This window comes from Zea mays, chromosome 4 (genome assembly GCF_902167145.1).
Source record: "Zea mays cultivar B73 chromosome 4, Zm-B73-REFERENCE-NAM-5.0, whole genome shotgun sequence".
Taxonomy (NCBI): Eukaryota; Viridiplantae; Streptophyta; class Magnoliopsida; order Poales; family Poaceae; genus Zea; species Zea mays.
The window spans coordinates 47,398,953-47,421,910 of NC_050099.1; the positions used below are offsets into that span (position 1 = coordinate 47,398,953).

General features: G+C 43.8%; 2 protein-coding genes across 5 annotated transcripts; both read right to left on the reverse strand.

The window, feature by feature from the left end:
- Positions 1–728: 728 nt before the first annotated feature.
- On the reverse strand, positions 729–1,795 carry LOC100284163 (lipid transfer protein). Its single transcript, NM_001157060.1, is given in 3 exon segments — positions 729–1,083; positions 1,199–1,258; positions 1,332–1,795. Coding segments are annotated over 3 exon segments (558 nt in total). The 5' UTR covers positions 1,699–1,795; the 3' UTR covers positions 729–952.
- A 2,483-nt stretch (positions 1,796–4,278) lies between these two features.
- Positions 4,279–7,926, reverse strand: LOC100194123 (Transmembrane emp24 domain-containing protein p24beta2). Of its 4 annotated transcripts, none has more exons than XM_008678398.3 (5): positions 7,637–7,926; positions 7,056–7,328; positions 5,287–5,473; positions 5,084–5,191; positions 4,279–4,596 (listed from the first exon to the last, which is right to left on the reverse strand). In XM_008678398.3, the coding sequence occupies exons 2-5, from the start codon at positions 7,266–7,268 to the stop codon at positions 4,463–4,465; spliced, it is 642 nt and encodes a 213-aa protein (XP_008676620.1). In that variant the 5' UTR covers positions 7,269–7,328; positions 7,637–7,926; the 3' UTR covers positions 4,279–4,462. The 4 variants fall into 4 exon arrangements, with proteins under 4 accessions (XP_008676620.1, XP_008676621.1, XP_008676622.1 ...); XM_008678399.3 differs by having other exon boundaries at positions 7,056–7,319; positions 7,637–7,888; XM_008678400.3 differs by having other exon boundaries at positions 7,056–7,576; positions 7,637–7,866.
- Between the last annotated feature and the right edge of the window lie 15,032 nt (positions 7,927–22,958).

The window sequence follows — 22,958 nt, forward strand, 5'->3', positions numbered from 1 at the left end:
GTAGCCGAAGGTGCCACAACTTGGTTGCCTTGCGAAGCCATTGTCGCAGTCGTGGAAGTGAGTTTACCGAAGGTGGGCATCAATGTTGGTCTCTTGTTCTCAAATGTTGTAGGTCAAGAACAAGGCAACACAATTGTTAATTTATTATAAACCTTCGCCTTCCGAAGCATTATCTCCACATAGGTATAATGCTCATCAGACGAAGGTCAAGAAGGACATATCTTCATCATTTATTATGTGAACGGAAATGCAAAAAGATGAAGACAGTAACTGCATTTCATTAATTCATACATATTTGCATTTCATAAAACATGTATGGATATTAACAGTATTAATATTACAATGATACATACGACATGCTCGAAGGTGAAGACACGAGAGAGTGATTATAATTCAACGTGAACAGTACGGTATTATTGTTCATCTATTTATAGGCACGAGACACAATCCGGGTAAAATTACATTCATAACCCTCAACATCTATCTACAGACAACCTGAAATACTAAGGTTTATCTGGTCTTTTCTTCTTCCGCTTGACTTGGACCGGAGCTGATGGTAGCTTCGGCATTTGGCAATATTGCTTTTACACAAGATCTTCGTCTTGATAACCTTCGGCAGAAGAAGACCTCTGTATCACTTTATTGAATGTGTTTTTACCTTTAGGACCTTCGATAGAGAAGAAGACCTAACGGCTAACGTAAAGCGAAGGTTTAATAGCAATGAGCCATTGACGCGATGAGAGTTATACATAATTAGCTAATTCAAACATCCGAGGTTACAGTTAAAGCCACAGGGACGGGGGAAACAAGTATCATCTGGATCTATTTTTTTTATGTGGGGTACAAATACAAAATAGACATCGACGAGTGGAACGCAACATGAGAACGACGAATCCACACGGAGTGTAAGAACCGCTGCTTCTCCTCTAGTCCTCTGAGGAGATCGGTCGGATCAGAAGACTGACGAGACGATCGCAGAGACCACGGCGAGCGCGACGCTGCCTCGGACCCCAGCCTGGAGCCTGATAACGGCGCTGCCGGCGGCGGTGTCGCTCGCCGGGCTGCCTCCGGCTGATGGCGTGACTGCAGAAAGAAGAACAGCGACGACGGTCGCCAGTTAGTTGAGTGCATGCAGTGGGGTCTTTTTTGGGGGCGGCGGCGAGGCGAAGGGTTTCAGAGCTGAGATGAGAGCACTCACTCTTGGAGGCGTTGGCGAACAGCGCGTAGTCTGGCGAGCCCGGCTTCAGGTTCAGCAGGTCTGTAGCAGACAGGGGAGGGCATCGTCAGGCTTCAGGCATCAACGGAAAAACATATGCTTGCCTAGTACTCACTGATGCAGAGCGAGACGTTGGCGTTGGGGAGGCTGCAGGCGGCGGGGAGCGCCAGGAGGCGGTCGAAGCGCAGGCCGAGCGACTGCACCTGGTCGCGCCCCGCGTGCACCTGCTGGATGATGTAGCAGAGGCACTCCGGGCGCGCCTTCTGCGTGCCGCCGGCGTCGCCGCAGCAGGTGGACGAGGGCGACGCCGCGTGCCCCGTCGCGTAGTCCATGCAGTCCGTCAGCTTCCCAAAGTCCCCCTGGCACCTGCTCTGCAGCGGGTCCGCGTCCGCCGCCGGCGGCTGGGCGGCCGCGGCGGCGCCGGCGCAGCACCACGCCGCCAGCAGGCATGCCCACCACAACTGCCTCCTGGTGCAGGCCATGCTGCTGGGTGCTGCTCCTCTGACGCCGTCCGCGGGCGCAGTAGTAGTGCGAAGGGTGCACGGCCGGCCGGTCGTCGGTGGCCGCTAAATTTTTATTTGCTTGGATGCTCGTGCCAGATGATGAGGAGGAGGAGGTCAGGAGGAGCAGCAGGAGGGAAATGGAAACGAGGGCGGCGTGCCCAGCCCAGCCGGCGGTTATAGGCTGGCCGGGGGCGGCGTGCGGCGGGCGCGCATTGAAGCCGGGGGGCGGTGTGAGTTGGATGACGCATTGAATTGGAGGCGCCGCGGGCAGAGTGATGAGATTCCTTGCTACTTTGGGAAGCTACAAAACCGAAAGAATTAAAGGGGCTAAAATTTTTTTTTTATTTAAAATTAAATAAAAAAATAGATTTTAGTCTCTCTAGTCTCTTCGATCTCTAATCTTTTCGAGTTTTTAGACTCCAAACTGACCCTTATCGATTACGTGTCGCCGTGCGTCACGTACGTACAGCTGCACTGCTGCGCACACACCACGCTGTCAGCCGCAGCGAACGCGAGGCAGATGGGGCCGGCGGCGGCGCTCGGCGCATGGCTATCCTATCCGTCATCCTCGTTGCACGGGGTGGCGCGCGGGTGGCGTCGGCCCACACCACACGGGACGACCTGCTGAACGAGCTGCTTGTTCGTACGTTGAGAATTGAGAGCCAGACTACAAATTGTGCGCCAAGCTGATTGCGTTCTTCTTCCTGAAGAATGGTAATGAGAGCTGCCATGACCATGCCACAGCTGCAAATTGTGCGCCACTGATTACGCCGCCTGCTACCGGTGCTCGAGCTCCATGCGGGCTTGGGTGCCTGCCCTGCCGGAGTGCCGGTACGTTCTCCAAGTACGCACACTGCAAGTCCTACTGCCCTCATCGATCCGTGTTGCCTCTGGTCAGAGCCGGTCCTGATATTTTGGGCCTTAAGCGAAAATCAATATAGAGGCTCTATACGAAAGCTTGATTCTGCTATTTTTTTCAAATATGATACTAAAAATAAAAAAAGTTGATGATTTACATATTTTTTTTCAAAATGATATGACTAGAGATTGTTACAGTATTTTATGAGTTGTAAAATTATACAGATTATGTAATATAACTCTGTATTTGCTTTGAGAGCGAGTATTTTACTTTTAATTTTTCAAACTAGTCTAAACCTTAAAATGTACAGTAAACCAAAATTAAATACATTAGAGTAAATTTTCTGAAAACAAATTTCAGCAAAAAAAACTTGGATTAAACAACGTAGGTTATTAGGTAAAGGTGTACAACACCTTACGACCTTCCTGCATCAATCAATATTTAGTATTCGTCGTAAACTGCACGACCTCGAAGAGATGATTCCAGAAAATTAGAGAGACGCAACAAAGAAACGAGAATAGAGATTTACCTGTAACATATATGTATTTGGACATAATATGGACAAACGGAGGCCCTACTGATCTTAGGGGCCCTGAGCGATCGCATACCCTGCATACCCTCAGGGCCGGCCATGCCTCTAGTCTACCATATGCAAACTAAGCTCTCACTCTCTCACACCACACAAACACAACCGACACTTATTAAACCGTCCACTGGAGCTAGATATCGAGCCAACTCAACTCGGGTCATTAAGCTAACGAGCTACATAGTCAGCTCGACTCGACCAGAGGTCCAGATCAGAAAAAACAATATATATGTAATAATCAATTTCTAGATAATACTAAATTAATTTAACAATAGAAAATAGTAATTGTACTTATAGTTTCACAGGCTACATTAATGTACCATCAAATTAGCACAACTCATCACTCGTCAATTCACTATTCACACACATTTTCATTAGTTTAACCTACACTTATATTTACATAGACTAATTTAACACATAGACACAGTTCATCAATCAATAGTTTAACTTATAAACTATAGACATCACACGTACATATAACATGATCATCAATTGTTACATAAATTATATGTATATAGTTTTGTTTTGCTGAAATGTGATAACTCGTTAACGATCCGAGCTAGAATGCCAGTTCAACTCATAAAAAATTCAAACAAACAGATCCGAACCGACTCAACCACGAATCAAGCGGCCCACGAACATTTCGTCCAGTCTAAGGTCCACGATACAGAGCGATGTTAGCTTTCGTACCACATGGACCCGATCCGTCTCCATCGTTTCATGCCATTGGCTCACGGTTCTGTGAACATCTGCTCTGACCTGACCAGGAATGTTACCAGAATGAAGCAAGCCATGGGACCAAGGAGACGCATGTCGTCTTTTCATGTCCAGAACTTCGGATAGCTACACGCGGCACGCACAAACAGCTGACGAGCGTCGCGGTCAACCGATCCGTAACTGAAACCAGGCACGGTGGCTGGGCGCTGACGAATTGGCTGGCCAGACTGATTGGGCAGGGCCCCAGCCATAGCGCATCGACACAACACACATGTAAATGCGGTGTGGACATCCACAATCCCAGACCTCCATCTAGAGAGCCGGCAGATGGTCCCTGAAAACAGAGACGGCGAAGAAAATCTCCTATTCTGTACAGAGAGCCTTGTTGTTCACGAGAGACAAAATGAAGGCTGAAAGATTGACGGTTTAAATCCGAAGAGTTCTCATCTGTGGCACCACAAAAGATTACATGTAACTAAAGCCCACAAGGAAGCAGTATTAGCTGATCTAGCGACCATTAACGGTTATGTCGATACGATCATGGTGGCTACTACAAGGGAGAGTTGGATACCAGTGGAGCCTTATACCCTAGACGTCCCCAGCTTGCGCTCGAAGAGCCGGCGCAGGAGATAGACCTGGATGACGCTGGCCACGATCAGTGCCGCCGACTCGAAGAGTGCCTTGTGGACTGCCCTCCTGCTCATGTTCTCGTTCACTGCCATAGAAGGAGAGATGGTTAGCTCGCAGATCTTGGGACGATACCAGCTTGGCAAAGCTTAATAGCAGCTTAGATAAAACCCAGCTAGGAAGGAGGCTTGGGAACAGATACTGAGGATAGGGGCGTCGTTACAAAAAAATAAAAGCAAGCAAAACAGAAAAAAGAGAAACTGTAATGTCCTTACCAGGTCCCACAAAAGCATGGGGCTTGTTTAGCTCACCACAACAGAAATTCAGTACAGCTTTTACCTTAAATTCCTACATAAAAATCGATCGAAGACATTTTCTAACTTACAAGTCCTGTTAAGCTACTCTTTCATGATATCGATGTCATTTGTTCACCACACCTGCCCATAAACCACCAAGAACTATTGTGCAGATGACTCCTCAAGATATTGAGTTACAAGATCAAACAAGACAGGGGGCGTAAGGTGAAAAACACTCAAGATAGTACTTTAAGGAGAAGGTAAATGGGGGATACTTACATATTGCTTGACGGTCAGTTTGGGCCTCTAGCCAGTGCTGTTCAAACTGGATATTGTAAAGTGCCTCATCTAACTTGGCTATTTGCTCGAAAAGTGGTGCAAAATGCTCTGCATAGCATCCAGAAAACAGGGGTTGAGTGTTACCTTTTTTGATAACCAGACTACCAGAGTTAATAGAACTTTAGAAGTCCTTATATTCTTACCATCTTTGGCATGCTGCTCGAAGTATGAAAAATGGCCAACATGCACGTCGAAGTCTATAGTTTCGTGGTACGGGGATTTATTCGTGAAGCAGAAGCGATGGACGCCTCTCTTCTGAACTATGAACTCAAACTTATCACTAGTCTTATCTCGAGAATCACGGACTTGAGCGCCATTAGGATCCTTAACCTGTCATTAGTCAAGATGGTGTCACAGTTGAGACGTTAGGTAAAACAAGAGAAATTTCTAAATCGAGGAACGATTCCACAATGCTTGTGTTAATGAGCCCAAAAAAGCACCAAACAGGACTCGTTATCGAGCTTATTAAGTGAAACTATGTGATCCATCAAAACTTTGTTGTGGCAAAACAAAGGACCAGAGTTGAAAAATCGGTTTGATCAACAGAGTAACAGGAGTTCAAAGTTGAAACTGTCACCAGACAACTGATTTCTAGAAGAGCCCAGAAATGTTCTTAAGGACCCATTAGTTATCAAATATTTACAGTAAAAAGGAACAAACACAATTAGAGGATTTCTTCTTCTTCTTCTTTTTTCATTGCACAAATTAAATGGCAAAGTATTAGGTGCAAACCAACTTTCCGTGCAAACCAACTAACAAATGTCACAAAAAATTATAGATGTACTTTATTGCCTACTCTACCATTGTATAAAATTTTAAGTTCAAATTCATCATATGTTAAGAGATAAAAAAGAGAAAATTCTGAGATAAAATAGTGAAAATTATATCAGATTTTTCTCTTTTTTGTATCTCTTAACATATGATGAATTTAAACTTGAAATTTTATACAGTGGTAGAACATGTAATAAAAAACATCTATAATTTTTTTGAGAAATTTTTGTAACTTTTGTTAGTTGGTTTGCACCTGATACGTTGCCAAATTAAGTAACTTACATCTACATAATCCAAACCTTTAAAATTTAGATTCTGCTATCTATCAACCAGAGAAAAAATGCAACAAACAGCTTTAGTTATGGCTATTAAGTTCCACAGATCATGGCATATGCTTAAAGCCCCACATCAGATTGCTTCCATCCGATAAATTGGACTGTAGTGATAATCTAATCCTCATCAGATCAATGGGACATTCCAATGTTTATTTCTTTCACATCTATAATCCATGGTAGTCCGTTTAAATACTAGCGTAGGTGCATATATAACTTTGTTGAATTATTACTTCATTATTGTACTTCAGTAGTTGTTTAGTGCTGGAGAAAGGGAATCAGGCTTTAGACACCCCAGTAATAATATTATTATTGGTGGTATTTTATATGGCTTTGAGAAATTTATATTGGTGACTCATGTTGAATTTCATATATAGCCTACCCCAACTTGCTTGGGACTAGAAGGTTTTGTTGTTGCTGTTGAACAAGTGAGTGCAACCGTGCATAGCAACTCCCAACAAATCCTATAAACCATGAGTTGTCACAGGCACACATACTGAAGTAAACAAAAAACTGCGAAAACTTGATGTGTAGGGTAGCACATAATTTCAATTGCTAAAGTAACTCAGTTCTGAACGATAATGCAACGCATTTTTACATAAAATTTGATACACTACAAGCATCATGAGTCGACAATTGTAATAACTATAGTATAGCTTCAGAGATAATGAAGCAGGCAGAATAGCAGAACAACTAACAATCAAGGGGCAATAAGCCTTCCTAGTTATCACCCAAGAATGTGTCAGTCAAACAGTAGCATGCATAGTTAATTTGACGATTAACTACGCATCAATCAAGTAGTTCCTTACCACAAGATCAACGCCTTCTTCGCTGTAATGCCACGGGGTGTCAGCCTTGATGACGACGAAGGATACATGGACAGTATCCCCCTCATACTCCACGTTATGCGAGAAGCACTCTTCTCTATCGATCACAAAGCGAATGCCCTCGACCGGGCGCAAGAACAGCACGGTGCACAGCACTGATAAACAACACACCGTTCTCCAGCTCAGCCATTCCATGGTGCGCTGTGCTGCCACTGCCAGATACGACTACTGACTTCACGAGCCTCCCTGCAGAAACTAAATCCCCAAGCTGTCAGCAGGGTCATAGGAACAGAGCGAGCGGATCAGGTGGATCAGGGGCGAAACACGGTTCGGAAGGGCTGAATCGGGGGAGGAACGGGATAGTCTGGACGGGTAAAGCGCCCCGCCAACCGTCGCCGTAGGGGAAGACTCTATTGGATGGCGTTCGCTCCCACCCTGCAACTCCAGGTTTCGATCGGGCCAGCAGCGAGTACCGGAGCAAGATCTGACCGGGGCCGCAAGTCCTACGGAAGAAATCGCCAATCGGGTTGGGACGGAGAGGAAGAGGGGCGGCGGCCCGTTACCTTATGCTCAAAGCTGGAGTGATCGCCGCTTGCCTACGGCGATCTGGGCGGCGCTTTCCCCCGCCTCGGTGGAGGAAGCAATCGATCGAGAGGAGAGAGAAGTCACGAAGCGAGCTGATCGAGACGAGAGGAATCCGTCCGCGTAGAAGAAAGGAGTTCTTTCACATCGTTCGACGCGAGATCGGGCTGGCAGTCCTGGCACTATCCGGACGGGCCTATGGGCTGCTTGGGGGCCGAAATTAGAAGAAAAACAGTCCATTTTACCTCAGCCTTTCCTCCGCACCTTACCCAAACTAAAGAGATTGGAGAGACTAAAATCTACTTCTTATTCAATCAATTTTGAATAAAAAGAGAATTATAACTCCTCCAATCTACTCCGGTTTCGTGGCTTTCAAACTAGTTCTTAGGTGTGACATTTTTGTAACATAAATGGTAACCAATAATATTAAACCATGTTTATTTAAGTTTAATCGTACACTAAAAATTGATACCGTCCTATCCAAGCTTGTTACCATTGATAATTGAGTGTGAATCATTACCTTTACCATTTACGTTACATTTCGTGAATCAAACAACACCTTAATAGCTTTTGGTGGTTTTTCTGTTTGTGTGTATTTTAGGTTTTTTACAAATCATATTAAATTATAGAAAAAAACAAATAAAAAGATCAAATTTTGCTAAATTTTACATTAGTATCTCTATAGAATAAATATAAAATATATTATACTAGTTTTTGTTATATCTTTAGATATATGATTTTCTTTAACTATCAATAGGTTTATATAATTCCATTATGGGCTTTTTCGTTTTGAGGTTAATGCATGTAGATTGGATATGATTGAGTCGTTTAAATTCATAGCAAGTCAAAATCCATACCAATCAATTTCAATACCTTGCAATCTACATGGATTAGTAATAACCGAATAAGACCTTATGATGAAATTCTCATGGTGGGCTAGTCACCGGACATACGACATAGCATGACCTTCGTAAGTTCTTAAGTTTATGTTTGGTTCAGTTTTTATAGCCAGATTCACTATTGAAACCAAATGGGTACACATGTTGATTAGATTTCTAAAAATCTACATATTCCTCTAATTCAATTTAAGATCATCTTTCACCCCCAAAATTTTTAATTCCATTCATCTATATTTTCGAAAATATTACCCAATTACTACCATTTATAGGATCAAATTATGTTATTTTCTATTTAATGGCCTACACACGACTTGCACCTCTGAATGGTGGCTAGAGTTGCCATCGTCTTGCCACGCCCAACTCTGGAGGGCAATGATGTGGCTTAATTATCTCTAAACCATGGTACTTCTTTACTATCGACCCTTCAATGTTACTCATGGTCTAACATCAATGACATATGTTCATATATGATGTTTCTTCCTTTAGCACCTCTCCATTCCTCACTTTGATGTTTGGTGAATGCGATGCTCCATCCTCGTGGAATCTATCGCTTTAGCTAATATCACTGCCATACATGCTACTTGTATAGGACACCACGTATGTATTGGACTGTTGTGTTTGGTTCTCCTAACTAATTGAATATCATTTACAAGTATTAAATATAGTCTAATTATAAAACTAATTATATAGATGAAACTAAAATGATAAGAAAAAATTATTAATCTTAATTAATCTATAATTAGCAAATGCATGATTAAATCATGGACTAATTAGGTTTAATAGACTCGTCTCACTGTTTAGTCCTTATTTATATAATTAGTTTTATATTTAAACTATATTTAATACTTATAACTGATATCTAAACATTTGATTGAACAGGATTAAAATTTAGCTCCAAGGAACCAAACGGTGATGTTGCCTAAGAAATCATTGTTATGTTATATAAAAAAAGAGAAAACAACAAAAGAAATATCCGAAGAAGTATCTTTTCGTGAGAAGCAATGGATGTGATAAAATTCTATTATTCGATAAAGTAATCATATTAGCTCTAAGATATAACTATATTGTTTTTTGTCGACTTTAGTCCTCGATAATTATTTTACATGTGGAGAAGTGACTCTACCAGCCTAGTCGTGTCCACCCATGCCTTAGGCTCGGCGGCGAGCGACGCGACCACACACCCCTTGCTTTCCTCCTTGATGCAGTCGAACAACGTGAGCACCCGCACGTCGCCTCCGTGGCCTCCCTGTCCGCTCTCCGTAGCACGGACGCCACAGCCTCCGCGGCTCCGCGGGTCTGAGCCAACGCGTTCTTGACTTCTTGTCGCGTCCACATCGTCGTTGGAGAGTGAACGCCACGGGCGATGATGATTAAGAGGACGGCGTGATGGTGGACACCCATATCACGATGAGGCGCAGGGTGAGGTTGAGGACGAGATCGGTGGAGGGGAGCAATAGCATGGTGGCTGGGGACATGGTGTTACTAAAGTCGAGCCAGTGCTGGATGGAGGCGCACTCCTAGGTGACGTAGTGCATGACGTCCAACGAGATGGGGCATCGACATAGATTGGGCACCTTCACCTCCAGGCGGAGGAGCCATTATGGCTTAGTGTGGCATCAGCCATACCTTACTTTTAAAAACTCTCATATCTTCTATTATAACAACAAAACAAGACGTAGTGTGGTGGATGTGTTGCCTCTATTTTAGCAGCATGTCTTGAGTTCGATTCACAATTTTTGTAGATTTTATTTTTTGAGCCATACCACATTTTTTCTTTGCCCTCCGCTACTGCCTCTAGCCCTCCAGCCTCCAGGCGCTGGCGGGCTGCTACTCCGTCGAAAGCCGTTCATTCATCTCGTACCTCCCATGGATCTGCAATGCAGTGGAATATGGCACTGAGACAGAGAGAAGTGCGCTAGGGACAGAGAGAAGTGGGAGGCGGTGATGTAATGGATTGTCTGACAGGCAATTAATGTCTGGCTTCTTGCGGAGTACTCCTTCCATCTCAAGATACTAGGTGTAACTGCGTTTTTGATTTGTCTCAGGATACAAGACGCCAATCTATTCCGCTCTATGCGTGTGCATTTATTTTTAACGGGCTAGACTCATTGTATCCCTCGCCTCTCATTACTCTCCGTCAATAGAATACTCTATATATGTACCTAGCTATACTTCTTTGTATGCATCTCTCGGCTCCACACTTCCACCTCCCCTCTCTCTCTCGCACTTTCCTTGCATGTGCTGTGGATGGAAGAAATCACGCCAAAAAAAATTCAAGGACGCATGCAAGCCGTTAGTGCCCGATGCATGCGCGCTCGATGCATGCAACGACAAGCACAACTAGAGCTCCGCAGGGCACGAGCATTTCGTGTTCGTGCGATTCGCGCACGACAGTTGGCAAAGAAATTTTATGAAGATGCCGACTCCCTGCAGCAGCAGCAAGCCGACTCCATGCAGCTAGGCCTGGGAATGGGCTTTACAAACTCACAAGCTGAAAGGGCCTTCAAACTCACGGGCTAACAAATTTAAGTTTTTTTGGGTTCCCCACTGATTAGAGGCGAGTTGGATCAGACCATTTCTCTAAAGGGCTGGTAAGGATCGATCATCAAACATGGCCGAAACGTGATTGTGGATTGAACGAAAGGGCGTAGCCCATGGATCGTGTGAAGGGCCACGTACTGAATCTTATCCGGCGCTCGTAGGGCTATGTACCTGAATCTTTGCCAGCGCTCGCAGGGAGGCGGCGGCGCAGCGCTCGTAGGGAGGCGCGACATTCGCATGGAGGCAGCCCCGTGGAGACGCTGCCCTGGCTTGCCATAGAGGATAAGGTCATCCTAATTTTTCTGAATTGCATGAACGATCTAAAAGGTCACGTGATGTAATCGGTTACATGCAGTTTAGCATTTCTGTGAGCTATGCAGTGATGGAACGCACTGCATCTTCATAAATTTCCTTCTCAACTTGCAGCCTGACTGGAAGTTGACCAATTCTCTCTAATGTTCCCTTCTTCATATGCGGAATTGCATAATGTTGTCCTCCTTTTGCACGCATAATCTCTCTCATGCATGCCTGTAGTGTGAGGAACACACGATTTGACCTATCCACCGGGTACTCTGTATATGCTTTAATCACATTAGCCTCAATTTCTTAAATGTTTGAAGGAGATGACTTTTTAAACAATGACTGCAAAGATGCAAAAAAAACCTAAATCCAAAACACTAAGATCCGGAGAATTTGGTGGCTGACACATCAATCTTATATCCCACCCATCTTCTTGTGCAACACGGCAAAAATCTAGGTCATCAACTGCAATATGCGTCTTCGCGTTGTCTTGTTGAATGAATATTGGGCATCCTCGTTCTTCACTAGGCCATTTTTCTTTAATGGCAGGCAAGACCTTTTCAATTAGAAACTTATGAATAGTATCCCTCGTCACCGATGAAATGGCCTTGAGCTCCAAAGTTCCTATATTCAACCATGCAGGTAGAATAACCAAGATAAGTAGAGTTGCTACACTGGTAGGTAGTGCTCCTAATTAAACAAAATTAAATTTCATACCTCTCGGCCTATTGGGACTACTTCTCTTGGCCGGCTCCAATTTAGTGAAAGGAAAAATTCCTATTTTACCATCAAATGAGCATACACCATTTTCAAACCTTGGATAGGCTGTCACACCTAGAAACATCACCTTTTCAATAAAATGTTTGCTTTTCACGGCTCTTCGTGGGTGTGTTCGCCCGGCGCCAAGTAATATATTTGGTTTTTCTTTGTCCTATAAAACCATTTCTCATCTATGTAAATGACATTGAACAAATTTTTGAATGTTGGGTCATCTGGTAAACTCATGCTATCAAGCATATGTGTGCAAAATCGCACACGTTCCTTCATGTTTTGTTCCGTTAAGGTGAACTTTATGGCATTTGTATGACGCCTAAACTTTCCTTCTTTGATGACGCTGTCTAAGTGGCACATCTTTGATGACATCAGGGTCAAATGGAAGTTTTTTACCGCCAAATTTTTTTTCTTATTTAAATCGAAAGTTGAAATTCCACCACCAGTTTGTCTATCTAGCCATATGCGTTGGACAACTCTCAATGGCACCCCCATATCATTAGCAACAGATTTCGTCACTATCTCCTTCAACATACATGGAGCTGATCTTTCTAAGCACATCGCATACATGATTCTTTTCATATCAGGAGGATAGTACCGCCTCCTCTTAATATTGGCAGGAGTGCCTACATAAAGAAAAAATGGAAATAAAACAGTGCATGTAGAGAACTACGACTCATTTGGAAATAAAACAGTGCATGCATGTGATGGAGTACCTGAGTCCAATGTCCGAACATCAGCTTCATCGTGGGCATCTGCTTCATTGTTGGCAAGAACGTCATCAGCTTGTCCAACTTGCTGCACAGATGCCCCATCAACTTGTTGCACAGTGTCTCTAGGAACTGCTTCATTCTCGCCATCAGTTGTTTACCATTGCCATTAAGTACACACCTTGTAAAATGAAAACATATATAGAAAACTTTCAGTGATTACCTTCATTGTCTGAGTCCCAAACATAATCATAGTTCAATTCATGAACGTTTCCTTCATATTCTCAATCTCATCCGAGTTGGTAGGCTCATTCAAATCTAAAACAAACATTGTGTGTAACCAGATAAGGAAGATTAGAGAAAGGACTGTGTTGTGAGCTGTTGCATAAGCAGCGAGTATTTGTAGAAGCACAAGCGCCAACAGTTGATTGAGTTAGGCGCCAGCAGCTAAAATATTTTTCATAAGCCCGTTGATTGAGTTAGACGCCAACGGCTGAAAAAATTAGGATGCGACTTGGGCAAATTTTGCACCTGCATGCTTGAAAAAATTTGCGTCTGCATGCATGAAAAAATACTGATTGAGTCAGGCGCCAACGTTTGCATGCATGGTCGTGCGCTGTTAAAAGCATGCATGCATGGACGGGAGAAATTGTCCGTTTAACGGCGTGTGACGGAAAATATGTTAATTATAGGTGGAATTCGTGCTGCTTTTTATAAACGAGTAGTAATTAATGCCTTTTTTGGTCTTTGTATTTTTGGAGTTGCGCGGGAGTAGCACTCTGGTCCCACTATGCTTCAACCTGCTAAGAGCACAATGCAATTCGTCTGGTTCCCACCCTTTTTTAAGAAAGTATTTGACATCAAAATTATTTTTATTTCACTAGATCTTTCAACTTATTTTAACCAATAAAAGGTTTAGTGTTCGATACAACAACAACTTGCTAATATAGCCATTTTGCAGATGGATATATAGAACCATTAAAAATGTATAAATTTATCTTTTTTCCTAAAGTTAGAAAATAATAAGCTTCATATTTACCACTATGCACAACCCATATAGACCCAAGTAAGGAGCACTACATATTAGAAATAGGATAATGATCTCCATAAAGATTAAACATAATCGTAGAAGGCATTGCATATTTTGTTATTTTTATCTGCATTGGGTACCCTTTAAGACCAGTATTTTATTACCTTAAGAAATTTATACATATGGTTGATTCGTTGTCAGTGCGTAGCTGCAGAAACACACTTCAAAGTATCATTATTTTGTGGCTATTAATACCAATATTTTGTTGCTTCAGCACCAGCAGTAGCAGTATCAGTATCAGAGACAGTTTCCTCAGTAGCAGCAGCAATACCGTCAGAACAACTAACAAGGAGGAAATCCAAACCAACGGCAGAGCAATCAGGCATCTCGCATTTCTGCCCCAGCAACCAACCAAAACAACCAAACAGCTCCAGCGCAAGGAGGAGGTCGTGCATGTTTCCATTATGGAGAACAAGGACACTGGGCGAATCATTGCCCAAGGAAAGCAGCTCAGTAGCAGCCAACTCCCAATGCCCCTGCAAGAGAGAATGCACCTCAACAAGGAGGCAACAACCGTGGGCAGCCTCGTGCCCAATACGGAAAGGTGAACCACGTGGAGGCCGACATAGTCCAAGAAACCCCAGGAGTGGCACTAGGTATGTTCTCAGTCAAATATCATTCTGCAAACGTGTTATTTGATACTAGAGCAACACATTCTTTTGTGACTACATCATGGGTAGAATCACACAATATACTAGTAGCACTCATGTATCCACCTATGAGGGTTAGCTCAATTGGTGGGAGAACCCAAGCAGATAGATTTTGCCCCAGTGCAAGAGTTCAAATAGGGGGATAGAGTTCCCCGCTTATCTAATAGTAATGGGTACCCGGGATGTAACCATAGATGTTATCCTAGGGATGAATTGGCTAACCAAATATCAAGCAACCCTTAGTTGTGACAAGAGGACTGTGAAGTTAGTGTCCTTATCACGAGAGGAAGTTTTAGTGGAGTTGGTCTTATATAGACCAAGGAAAGGAAGCTGTCACCAGATCACCACCCATATTGAGGAAATCGAGACATCAGAAGTTATTAAGGTAGTATCAGAGTTCCCAAATGTGTTTCCCGAGGATTTACCAGGCATGCCACCTAAAAGGAAAGTCAAATTCGCCATAGAGCTTATACCTAGCATCGCCCCTCTTTCTAAGAGAGACTATCGAGTGTCCGGACCAGAATCGGTGGAGCTCAAGAAGCAAATTGATGAGTTGTTAGATAAAGGCTATATTAAACCAAGTACCTCGCCTTGGGCCGCCCCAGTGTTATTTGTGGAGAAGAAGGATGGTACAAAGAGGATGTGCATTGATTACAGATCTTTGAATGAAGTTACTGTCAAGAACAAGTACTCCCTGCCCAGGATTGAAGATCTATTCGATCAGTTGAGGGGAGCCAGTGCGGTCTCAAAGATAGATTTGAGGTCAGATTACCATTAGCTTAGGATTCAACCTTCGGACATACCGAAAACCGCATTTATCACCAAGTATGGACTATATGATTTCATTGTCATGTCATTTGGTTTAACGAATGCGCTAGCTTATTTCATGTAATTGATTAACAATGTGTTCATGGACTACCTCGACAAATTCATAATGGTGTTCACTGATGATATCCTCATATATTCCCAGAATGAACAAGAGCATGAAGAGCATTTGAGGAAAGTATTGCAGAGGCTACGAGATTGTTAGTTATATGCCAAGATGAGCAAGTGCGAGTCCTGGATCAGTGAAGTCCTGTCCTTGGGTCATATTATAAATCGAGATGGATTAGCTGTGGATCCAAAGAAAGTAGCAGCTATTCTAGACTGGAAAGCACCGAAAGATGTCCGAGGAATCAAGAGTTTCATTGGAATGGTCGGCTATTATCAGCGTTTCATTGAATGTTTCTCCAAGATTGCCAGGCCAATGACAGCCTTGCTGACAAAGAAGGTTGAGTTCAAGTGGACCACAATGTGCCAAGAGTCCTTTGAGACACTAAAGAGGAAGTTGACCACATCACCGGTATTGATTCTACCAGATGTTCACAAGCCATTCTCAGTGTATTGTGATGCTTCGTATATCGGACAAGGATGCGTGTTAATGCAGGAATGGAGAGTAGTGGCATACTCGTCCCGACAATTGAAGATTCATGAGAAGAATTACCCCACTCATGATCTAGAGTTAGCAGCAGTGGTTCATGCACTGAAGACCTATATGCACTATTTTTATGGGCAGAAGTGTGATATCTACACGGACCACAAGAGTCTCAAATACATATTCACCCAATTAGAGCTAAACATGAGGCAGCGAAGATGGCTAGAGCTAATCAAAGACTATGTGTTGGAGATACATTATCATCCAGGCAAAACAAATGTGGTTGTAGATGCTTTGAGCAGAAAGAGCCAAGTTAACCTGATGGCCGCTCACCCGAAGTCGTATGAGCTAGCCAAGGAATTCGATAGGCTGAGTCTTGGATTCCTAAACAACATTCAAGGAGTAACAACTGAGCTGGAACCCACTCTAGAGCAAGATATCAGGAAGGGTCAGAAAGATGATGAGAAGATCAACGAGATTCGACAGCTGGCCATAGATGGAAAAAGGCAAAGACTTCCCTGAATACGTAGAAGGAGTGGTATGGTTTAAGGATAAACTGTGCGTTCTCGACACCAAATCGATCCGGGAACCGATTCTCAAGGAAGCTCATGAGACAACGTCTTTCATACACCCTAGCAGTGAAAAGATGTACCAAGACCTGAATAAAAGATTCTGGTGGTATGGAATGAAAAGGGAGATAGCCGAGTATGTGGCTATATGCGACAGTTGTCAGAGGATCAAGGCAGAGCATCCGAGGCCCGCAGGTTTGTTGCAGTCGTTGCAGATTCCGCAGTGGAAATGGGATGAGATTGGGATGGACTTTATAGTTGGTCTGCCCCACACTCATGCTGGTTATGACTCCATCTGGGTTGTAGTGGACCATTTGACAAAGGCGGCCCATTTCATACTTGTTAAGACCACCTATAATAGTGCAGTGTTGGCAGAACTATATATGCCTCGAATTGTATGCTTGCATGGTGTTCTAAAGAATATAGTATCAAACAGAGGTACCCAATTCACTTCTCACTTTTGGTAGTAGTTGCATGAAGCTTTGGGCACACATTTGAAGTTCAGTTCAGCTTATCACCCGCATACAGATGGTCAGACAGAGAGAACCAACCAGATTCTTGAAGACATGTTGAGAGCTTGTGCATTGCAAGACAAGTTAAGTTGGGACAAGAGACTACCATATGCAGAATTGTCCTACAACAACAGCTACCAAGCCAGTCTAAAGATGTCACCATTTCAAGCACTCTATGGGAGGAGCTATAGAACTCCGTTGCATTGGGACCAACCCGACGAAAGGCAGGTGTTCGGTACAGACATTTTACTTGAAGCTAAATAGAACATCAGAATGGTTCGAGAGAATCTAAAGACAGCGCAGTCCAGGCAACGAAGCTATGCTGACACCAGAAGAAGAGATTTGAGTTTTGAAGTGGGAGAATATGTCTACTTGAAGGTGTCACCCATCAGAGGAATCAAAAGGTTCGGAGTCAAGGGAAAGCTAGCACCTCGATACATCGGACCGTACCAGATCTAAGCAAGACGAGGAGAAGTGGCATACCAGCTCAGCTTACCAGAAAGTCTGTCAGCCGTGCATGATGTGTTTCATGTGTCTCAGCTGAAGAAATGCTTGCGAGTGCCAGAGGAGCAATTGCCGATGAGGATCTCGAGGTTTAAGAAGATCTGACTTATATCAAGAATCCAACTCAGATTTTGGAGACAACAAACTGGATCACACGAAGGAGCACCATCAGGATGTGCAAAGTCAAATGGGGCCATCACTCAGAGGAAGAAGCAACCTGGGAAAGAGAAGATGATATGAAAGCCAAGTACCCTGAACTCTTTGCCAGCCAACCCTGAATCTCGAGGGCGAGATTCTTTTTAAGGGGGATAGGTTTGTAACAACCTGAATTTGGGGGGGGGGGGTATAAAATTTCTTCTCTAAATGCCTACCAAATTCAGGTGTTACTTCTTGTCTCTCTCTCTAGACCCCCTCTCTCTTCCTTTTGTTTAGAGTTAGGTTAATTAGGTTAGGGATTAATTATTTATTTTGTCAAAACAATGTGAGACATGAATTGTTGCATCATGCTGAACCTAAATTATCCTTTTGATTGATGCACATGTTTGAAATGGTTTGAATTTGAATGAGATTTGAATTTGAATTGAATTCACTAGAGAAAATAAAAGGAAAAGGAATTAGAAATTCAGAAATAAATGAGAAAACCAAAGAAGCCCAGCTCCCCCTGTTTCGGCCTGTAGGCCCAGTTGGCCCGCTAGCGCACGCCCGCCTCCCCCCTTCCCCGCTCTCACCGCCATGTGGGCCCATCCTATCGGCACCGCACCTAGCTAGCTCACCGACCCTCTCCCACTCTGCCCAGTGGGGCCACCTCGTCGGTGCCCTGGCCCGTTGCGCGCTCGCGCGTCTATGTCGTAGTTCCGTGGGCCCTGCTTGCCAGTCCCTCCTCCCTCCTTCAACCGCTCGCCCGCGCGGACCGCGTGCACGCACGCCGAGACCACCACGCCCACGTCGCCTCCCAACGCCAAACCGCCGTCTCGACCCCCTCGTCAAGTCCCTGCACGCACCCACTTCCCCTCTGCTTCATTCATTTCGCCCCTGCACACTCACCCGAGCTGCGTGCACCCGTTTTTCAAGTTTACCGGAGCTCCCCCATCGCGAGGCCTCCTACGTCCGAATCCACCCCCAGCAGAGCTCGACCGCCGTCCCCGACCGTGCTCCTCTCTCCCCCGTTTTCTCTGTTCCGTCAATTAGCCGTCCTACCAAGACCCCCAGCAAACCGCAACTGCCCCATGCCTTCTTCGCCCGTTTGGAGTTGCCTGCGCCGGCCATGGCGCTCGTGTCGAGGATGACGGCGGTCCCGACAAGGAGGACCCGACCACCAACCTCACTTCTTTCCCCCTCTTCTTTCCCCTCGCGTGGTCCTTGACCGGTGGACCTTGGGTCCCACGCGTCAGCGCAGCGCCTAACCCTTTCCCCCCGCTCTGTGTCGTCGCCTGGTGGGCCTCATCCGCGAGTGCGTCCTCGCCACCGCACTCGTGCTTGCCCTGCGCCGTTGACCACCGGGCCCGGTCTTACCGTGGCCCCGCCCATCAGACGTTGGTGCCCTGGCACCCAGTCGTTCGCCCGCCCGAGTCGCTGGCCCGTGGACCCCGCATGCCAGGCATCCACGTCCGCGCGCCCGCGCGCTCTCCTTGCCAGTTCTAATCATGTCCGTCTATCTGAGATCTGACAGTTGGGAAGGCCCGATACCCCTTTGGTTTTCCATTTTGTAAAAAGAACCCCCAGTTTTCGGGTAATAGAACTCATCGTCCCTCAGTTTCGCACGCAGGCCCCTGTAATCTTGTAGATTGAACCCTAGGCTTTTATTTAATCACAAATTTAGGCCTAATTCTGTATTTTAAACTTCAAAACTTGTTTATTTCATATCTTTTGGATATGGACTCCAAATTGAGTGATTCAACTTGCAAAATGTTCATAGGATTATTCTCTGTTCAAATAAATTATAATCATTCACTGTCTGTACATTCTAATTTTATGCTTAGACTATAGGTTAGTTTATGTAGTAGTGTAATTATTAAATAAGAAAATAAAAAGGAAAACCCCAAGAGTAACTAAATGTGTACCTTTGTGAAATTAGTAATATGCAAAGTACGAATCTATCCCTAGTATAATTTTTGCGCCACATTAAAATAGGTAGAACCTAATTATGTAACCTATGGAGATGAATAATACTTGGAAAATAACAAACTTCTAAATGTGTTGGTTCACCCTATAACCTAAGTTACTTCTTGAGTTTACACTGTTCTTTTGAGATGTGTTCACTCGTTTGTACATGTTTGGTATATTGTTCATTTGTCTTTATCCAAATATATTGAATGCATGATCGCTTTATTTAGACAACGAGCAGCCCGTGGTGCGTGAGTGTGTTGCCGAAGATATCCCTAAGCAGCAGACTGGTGAAGGCAAGTGTCCTCTGACCTACTATATCCTACTTACTTTATAATTCACGGTCCCACATTACATTATTGAAACCTAAGGATTGACTAGTCTGTATTCATCTTGTCCTTGTTACCTGTTTGGGTTATTATGGTTAGCTTTATGCTATTGCTTTAACTTAATCAACGAACATGATGTGAATCTTTATGATACGATGATGTTATCCCGATGATGATCTTGTGATACTTTAGGGGACTCATGCTGTTTCCTGAGTACCTCTCCGTAAGGACCTGCTCATTGGGTGACCACCAGGGATAACAATGCAACCATGAGGGTGGAATGGGACGCCCTTAGCTGAATAATTAGATGAATCTGGGGGTGTAGTTGGCTTTGCCGGAAGGCTGTCAATGGGGGCCGAGGCATAGTGCTCGCTCTGCTAAGGGTGGGGTGCCGAGGTTCATTCGATTTGGTTTTGTTAGTCACCCACCTTAGGGAGGGGTACTGTGTTTGTACGACTTGCGAAACCTAACGAGTAGCTATGCACCAGGGGGGGTCTTTGTAAAGGCTACGTAGTGAGACCCTTCCAGGTCACCTTGGTAGTGATCAATAGGGAGTCATGATCTCCGGGCAGAATGAGAATCACAACTTGTGGGTAAAGTGTGCAACCTCTGCAGAATGTTAGAAACTGGTATATCAGCCATGCTCACGGTTAAGAGCAGCCTTGGATCCTCTTTGATTAGAAGAACTTTGGATACTTTTATGATGATGTTTAATGATGATGATGGATATAATTATGATCTCTGGTATTTCCTCTTGGAGGGAGTACATTTGGGTAATAACTAGGTTTATTACTAAAATCTGGCTATACTATTAGTAATAAATACTTGACCAACTAAAAGCAACTGCTTAACCTTAACTCCACATACAGCCAGTCCACTTTAGCCAAACGGGACATTTGTTGAGTATGTTGATGTGTACTCACCCTTGCTTTAAAAACCACTTCCACCCTAGGTTGTCCCTACTGTATTCAGTTCTCAGGAGGAGATGCATGCAACATGGAGGACTTTGAGGAGTTCCAGGACTACGACGAGTTCTAGTTATGATAGTGGCAAACCCCCAGTCAGCTACCTATGAAGGCCTTATCTGCTACGTTTCATATTCCACACTTTGATAATGTTAATGACTATGTTATAGACTCTGTGGATGTCTTGGATATCTTGATGTAATAAAGTACCTTTTCGCTATTTACTTTGAGCAATGTGTGATGATGTCCAATTATGTAATCGCTATGTACGTGAGTTTCTGATCCTAGCACGTACATAGTTCGCATTCGGTTTGCCTTCAAAAACCGGGTGTGACAGCCACCGCCGCCGTGGACACTCACCGGTTTGCCGTGCGATGCATCAAAGGAAGGGTAGAGGGTTCACCGTGACACAACGAGGGTAGCTGTGGCCCTGGTGTCCGGGGAAGACCACCGGAGATTGCGCAATTCCTCGTCAGAGGTCCTAATCCTACAAGAGCTGCCATCTCCCGTCGCCAGGGCTGTACATAAGCTAACCGATAATAACCCCTCTTAGCCATTATCCTTAGTCTCCGCAACGTGTAGCATCTAGCCGCGCTTGAAATAGGGTACTGGAGCACGTAGATGGGAACTTCATCCATGGTTGCCGCCGTCGTGTGTTGTCGTGGTGGGGAGGGGGTTCGGTGTCCATTTATTTCTGGATGGGTGGCCATGGTTTGATCTTGTAACACCCCAAAATCCTAACATTGGGATTCATAAAAGTTTGTCCAAAATAGTTGAGTTAAAAATTTGGAACTAGGGTTCAACTTGAGACTAAGAAACAAATGAATAATAAAATGGTGTTAAAATGGGGTATTCCTATATAGTAAATATGTTTTCAGTAAAAGGACAAATGAAAAGATCACTAGGTAAATGAAGTTATCCCTTTTTTACCTATACATTGAAAGGTACTCTTTAAAGAAATCATATCTTAATAAAAATATTTCTCTAGAATAAACTATTTATGTGTGTGCTACATAGCTAGAAGCATTTGCAAAAATAGGATAATAAATAAATATGTAAATAAAAATATATAGTTTTGCATTCATGCTGGAGTTTTTTTTATGTGCACTTAATTGAATTTGAAATGAAAAACAAAGTTTGAATTTGAATTAAAGATGGGAATACAGAAATATAAAAGAAATGGAATATAGAAAAAAGAAAAAAAAAGAAAACTGGCCAGATGGGCTAGATCTACTGTAATACCCAACTTATGGATAATAAAAGAGAGGGATTAATCTTATTATATGTATTTCCCACTATTCATGAGAAACATTAATTAACATATTTAAAGTGTCTAAATTAACTAATGAAGCAACTAATCTATGCATCATGCTGGAAGCCTTTTGTTTGTGCATTAAAACTCAAACTTATGACTAAAACAAACAAAGCTTCTAGTTCAAAGTTGAGCTCTGGGAATATTGGAGCAAGAGAGTGTAAAATAATAATAATAATAATAATATAAATAATAATAATAATAAATAACATTATGGAAAATAGTGGTAGTATTATTCATATTGGAATTATGCTTGGAAATTTGGAGTTCAAAATATGGATTTGAATTTAGTTTGAATGTTTGAAATTGGAAATAGAAAAGAAAAGTGTGGTAAGGAAAGAGACAAAGAGAAACACTAGATTGGGCCCCAATCGAAATGGCCCACCAGACCCAGCACAACTGGCCCATCAGAGCCCGACGCTAACAACCCGACCCCGCGTGGCATACCCACATGGTGCGCACACCTGAACACCTCCCCGCCGCTGCCAGTGGGCCAGCCTGGTCATTCGATCATCGGGTGCAACACTGCCGCTCGTGGCCCACGGGTCAGCTACCCGTCGCGCGTGGACTGCAGAGATTCTCACCAACAAGCGGACCCCACGAGTTAGCTTCCTCTCTCTCGACTAGGGATGGC

Bases quoted from the DNA above. Each gene is read 5' to 3' on its own strand.
- LOC100194123 (XM_008678398.3), bottom strand. From the start codon at position 7,268: ATGGAATGGCTGAGCTGGAGAACGGTGTGTTGTTTATCAGTGCTGTGC. The intron at 5,474-7,055 runs GTAAGGAACTAC...GACTAATGACAG, and splicing joins AAGAAGGCGTTGATCTTGTG to GTTAAGGATCCTAATGGCGC. The intron at 5,192-5,286 runs GTAAGAATATAA...GATGCTATGCAG, and splicing joins CGAGCAGCATGCCAAAGATG to AGCATTTTGCACCACTTTTC.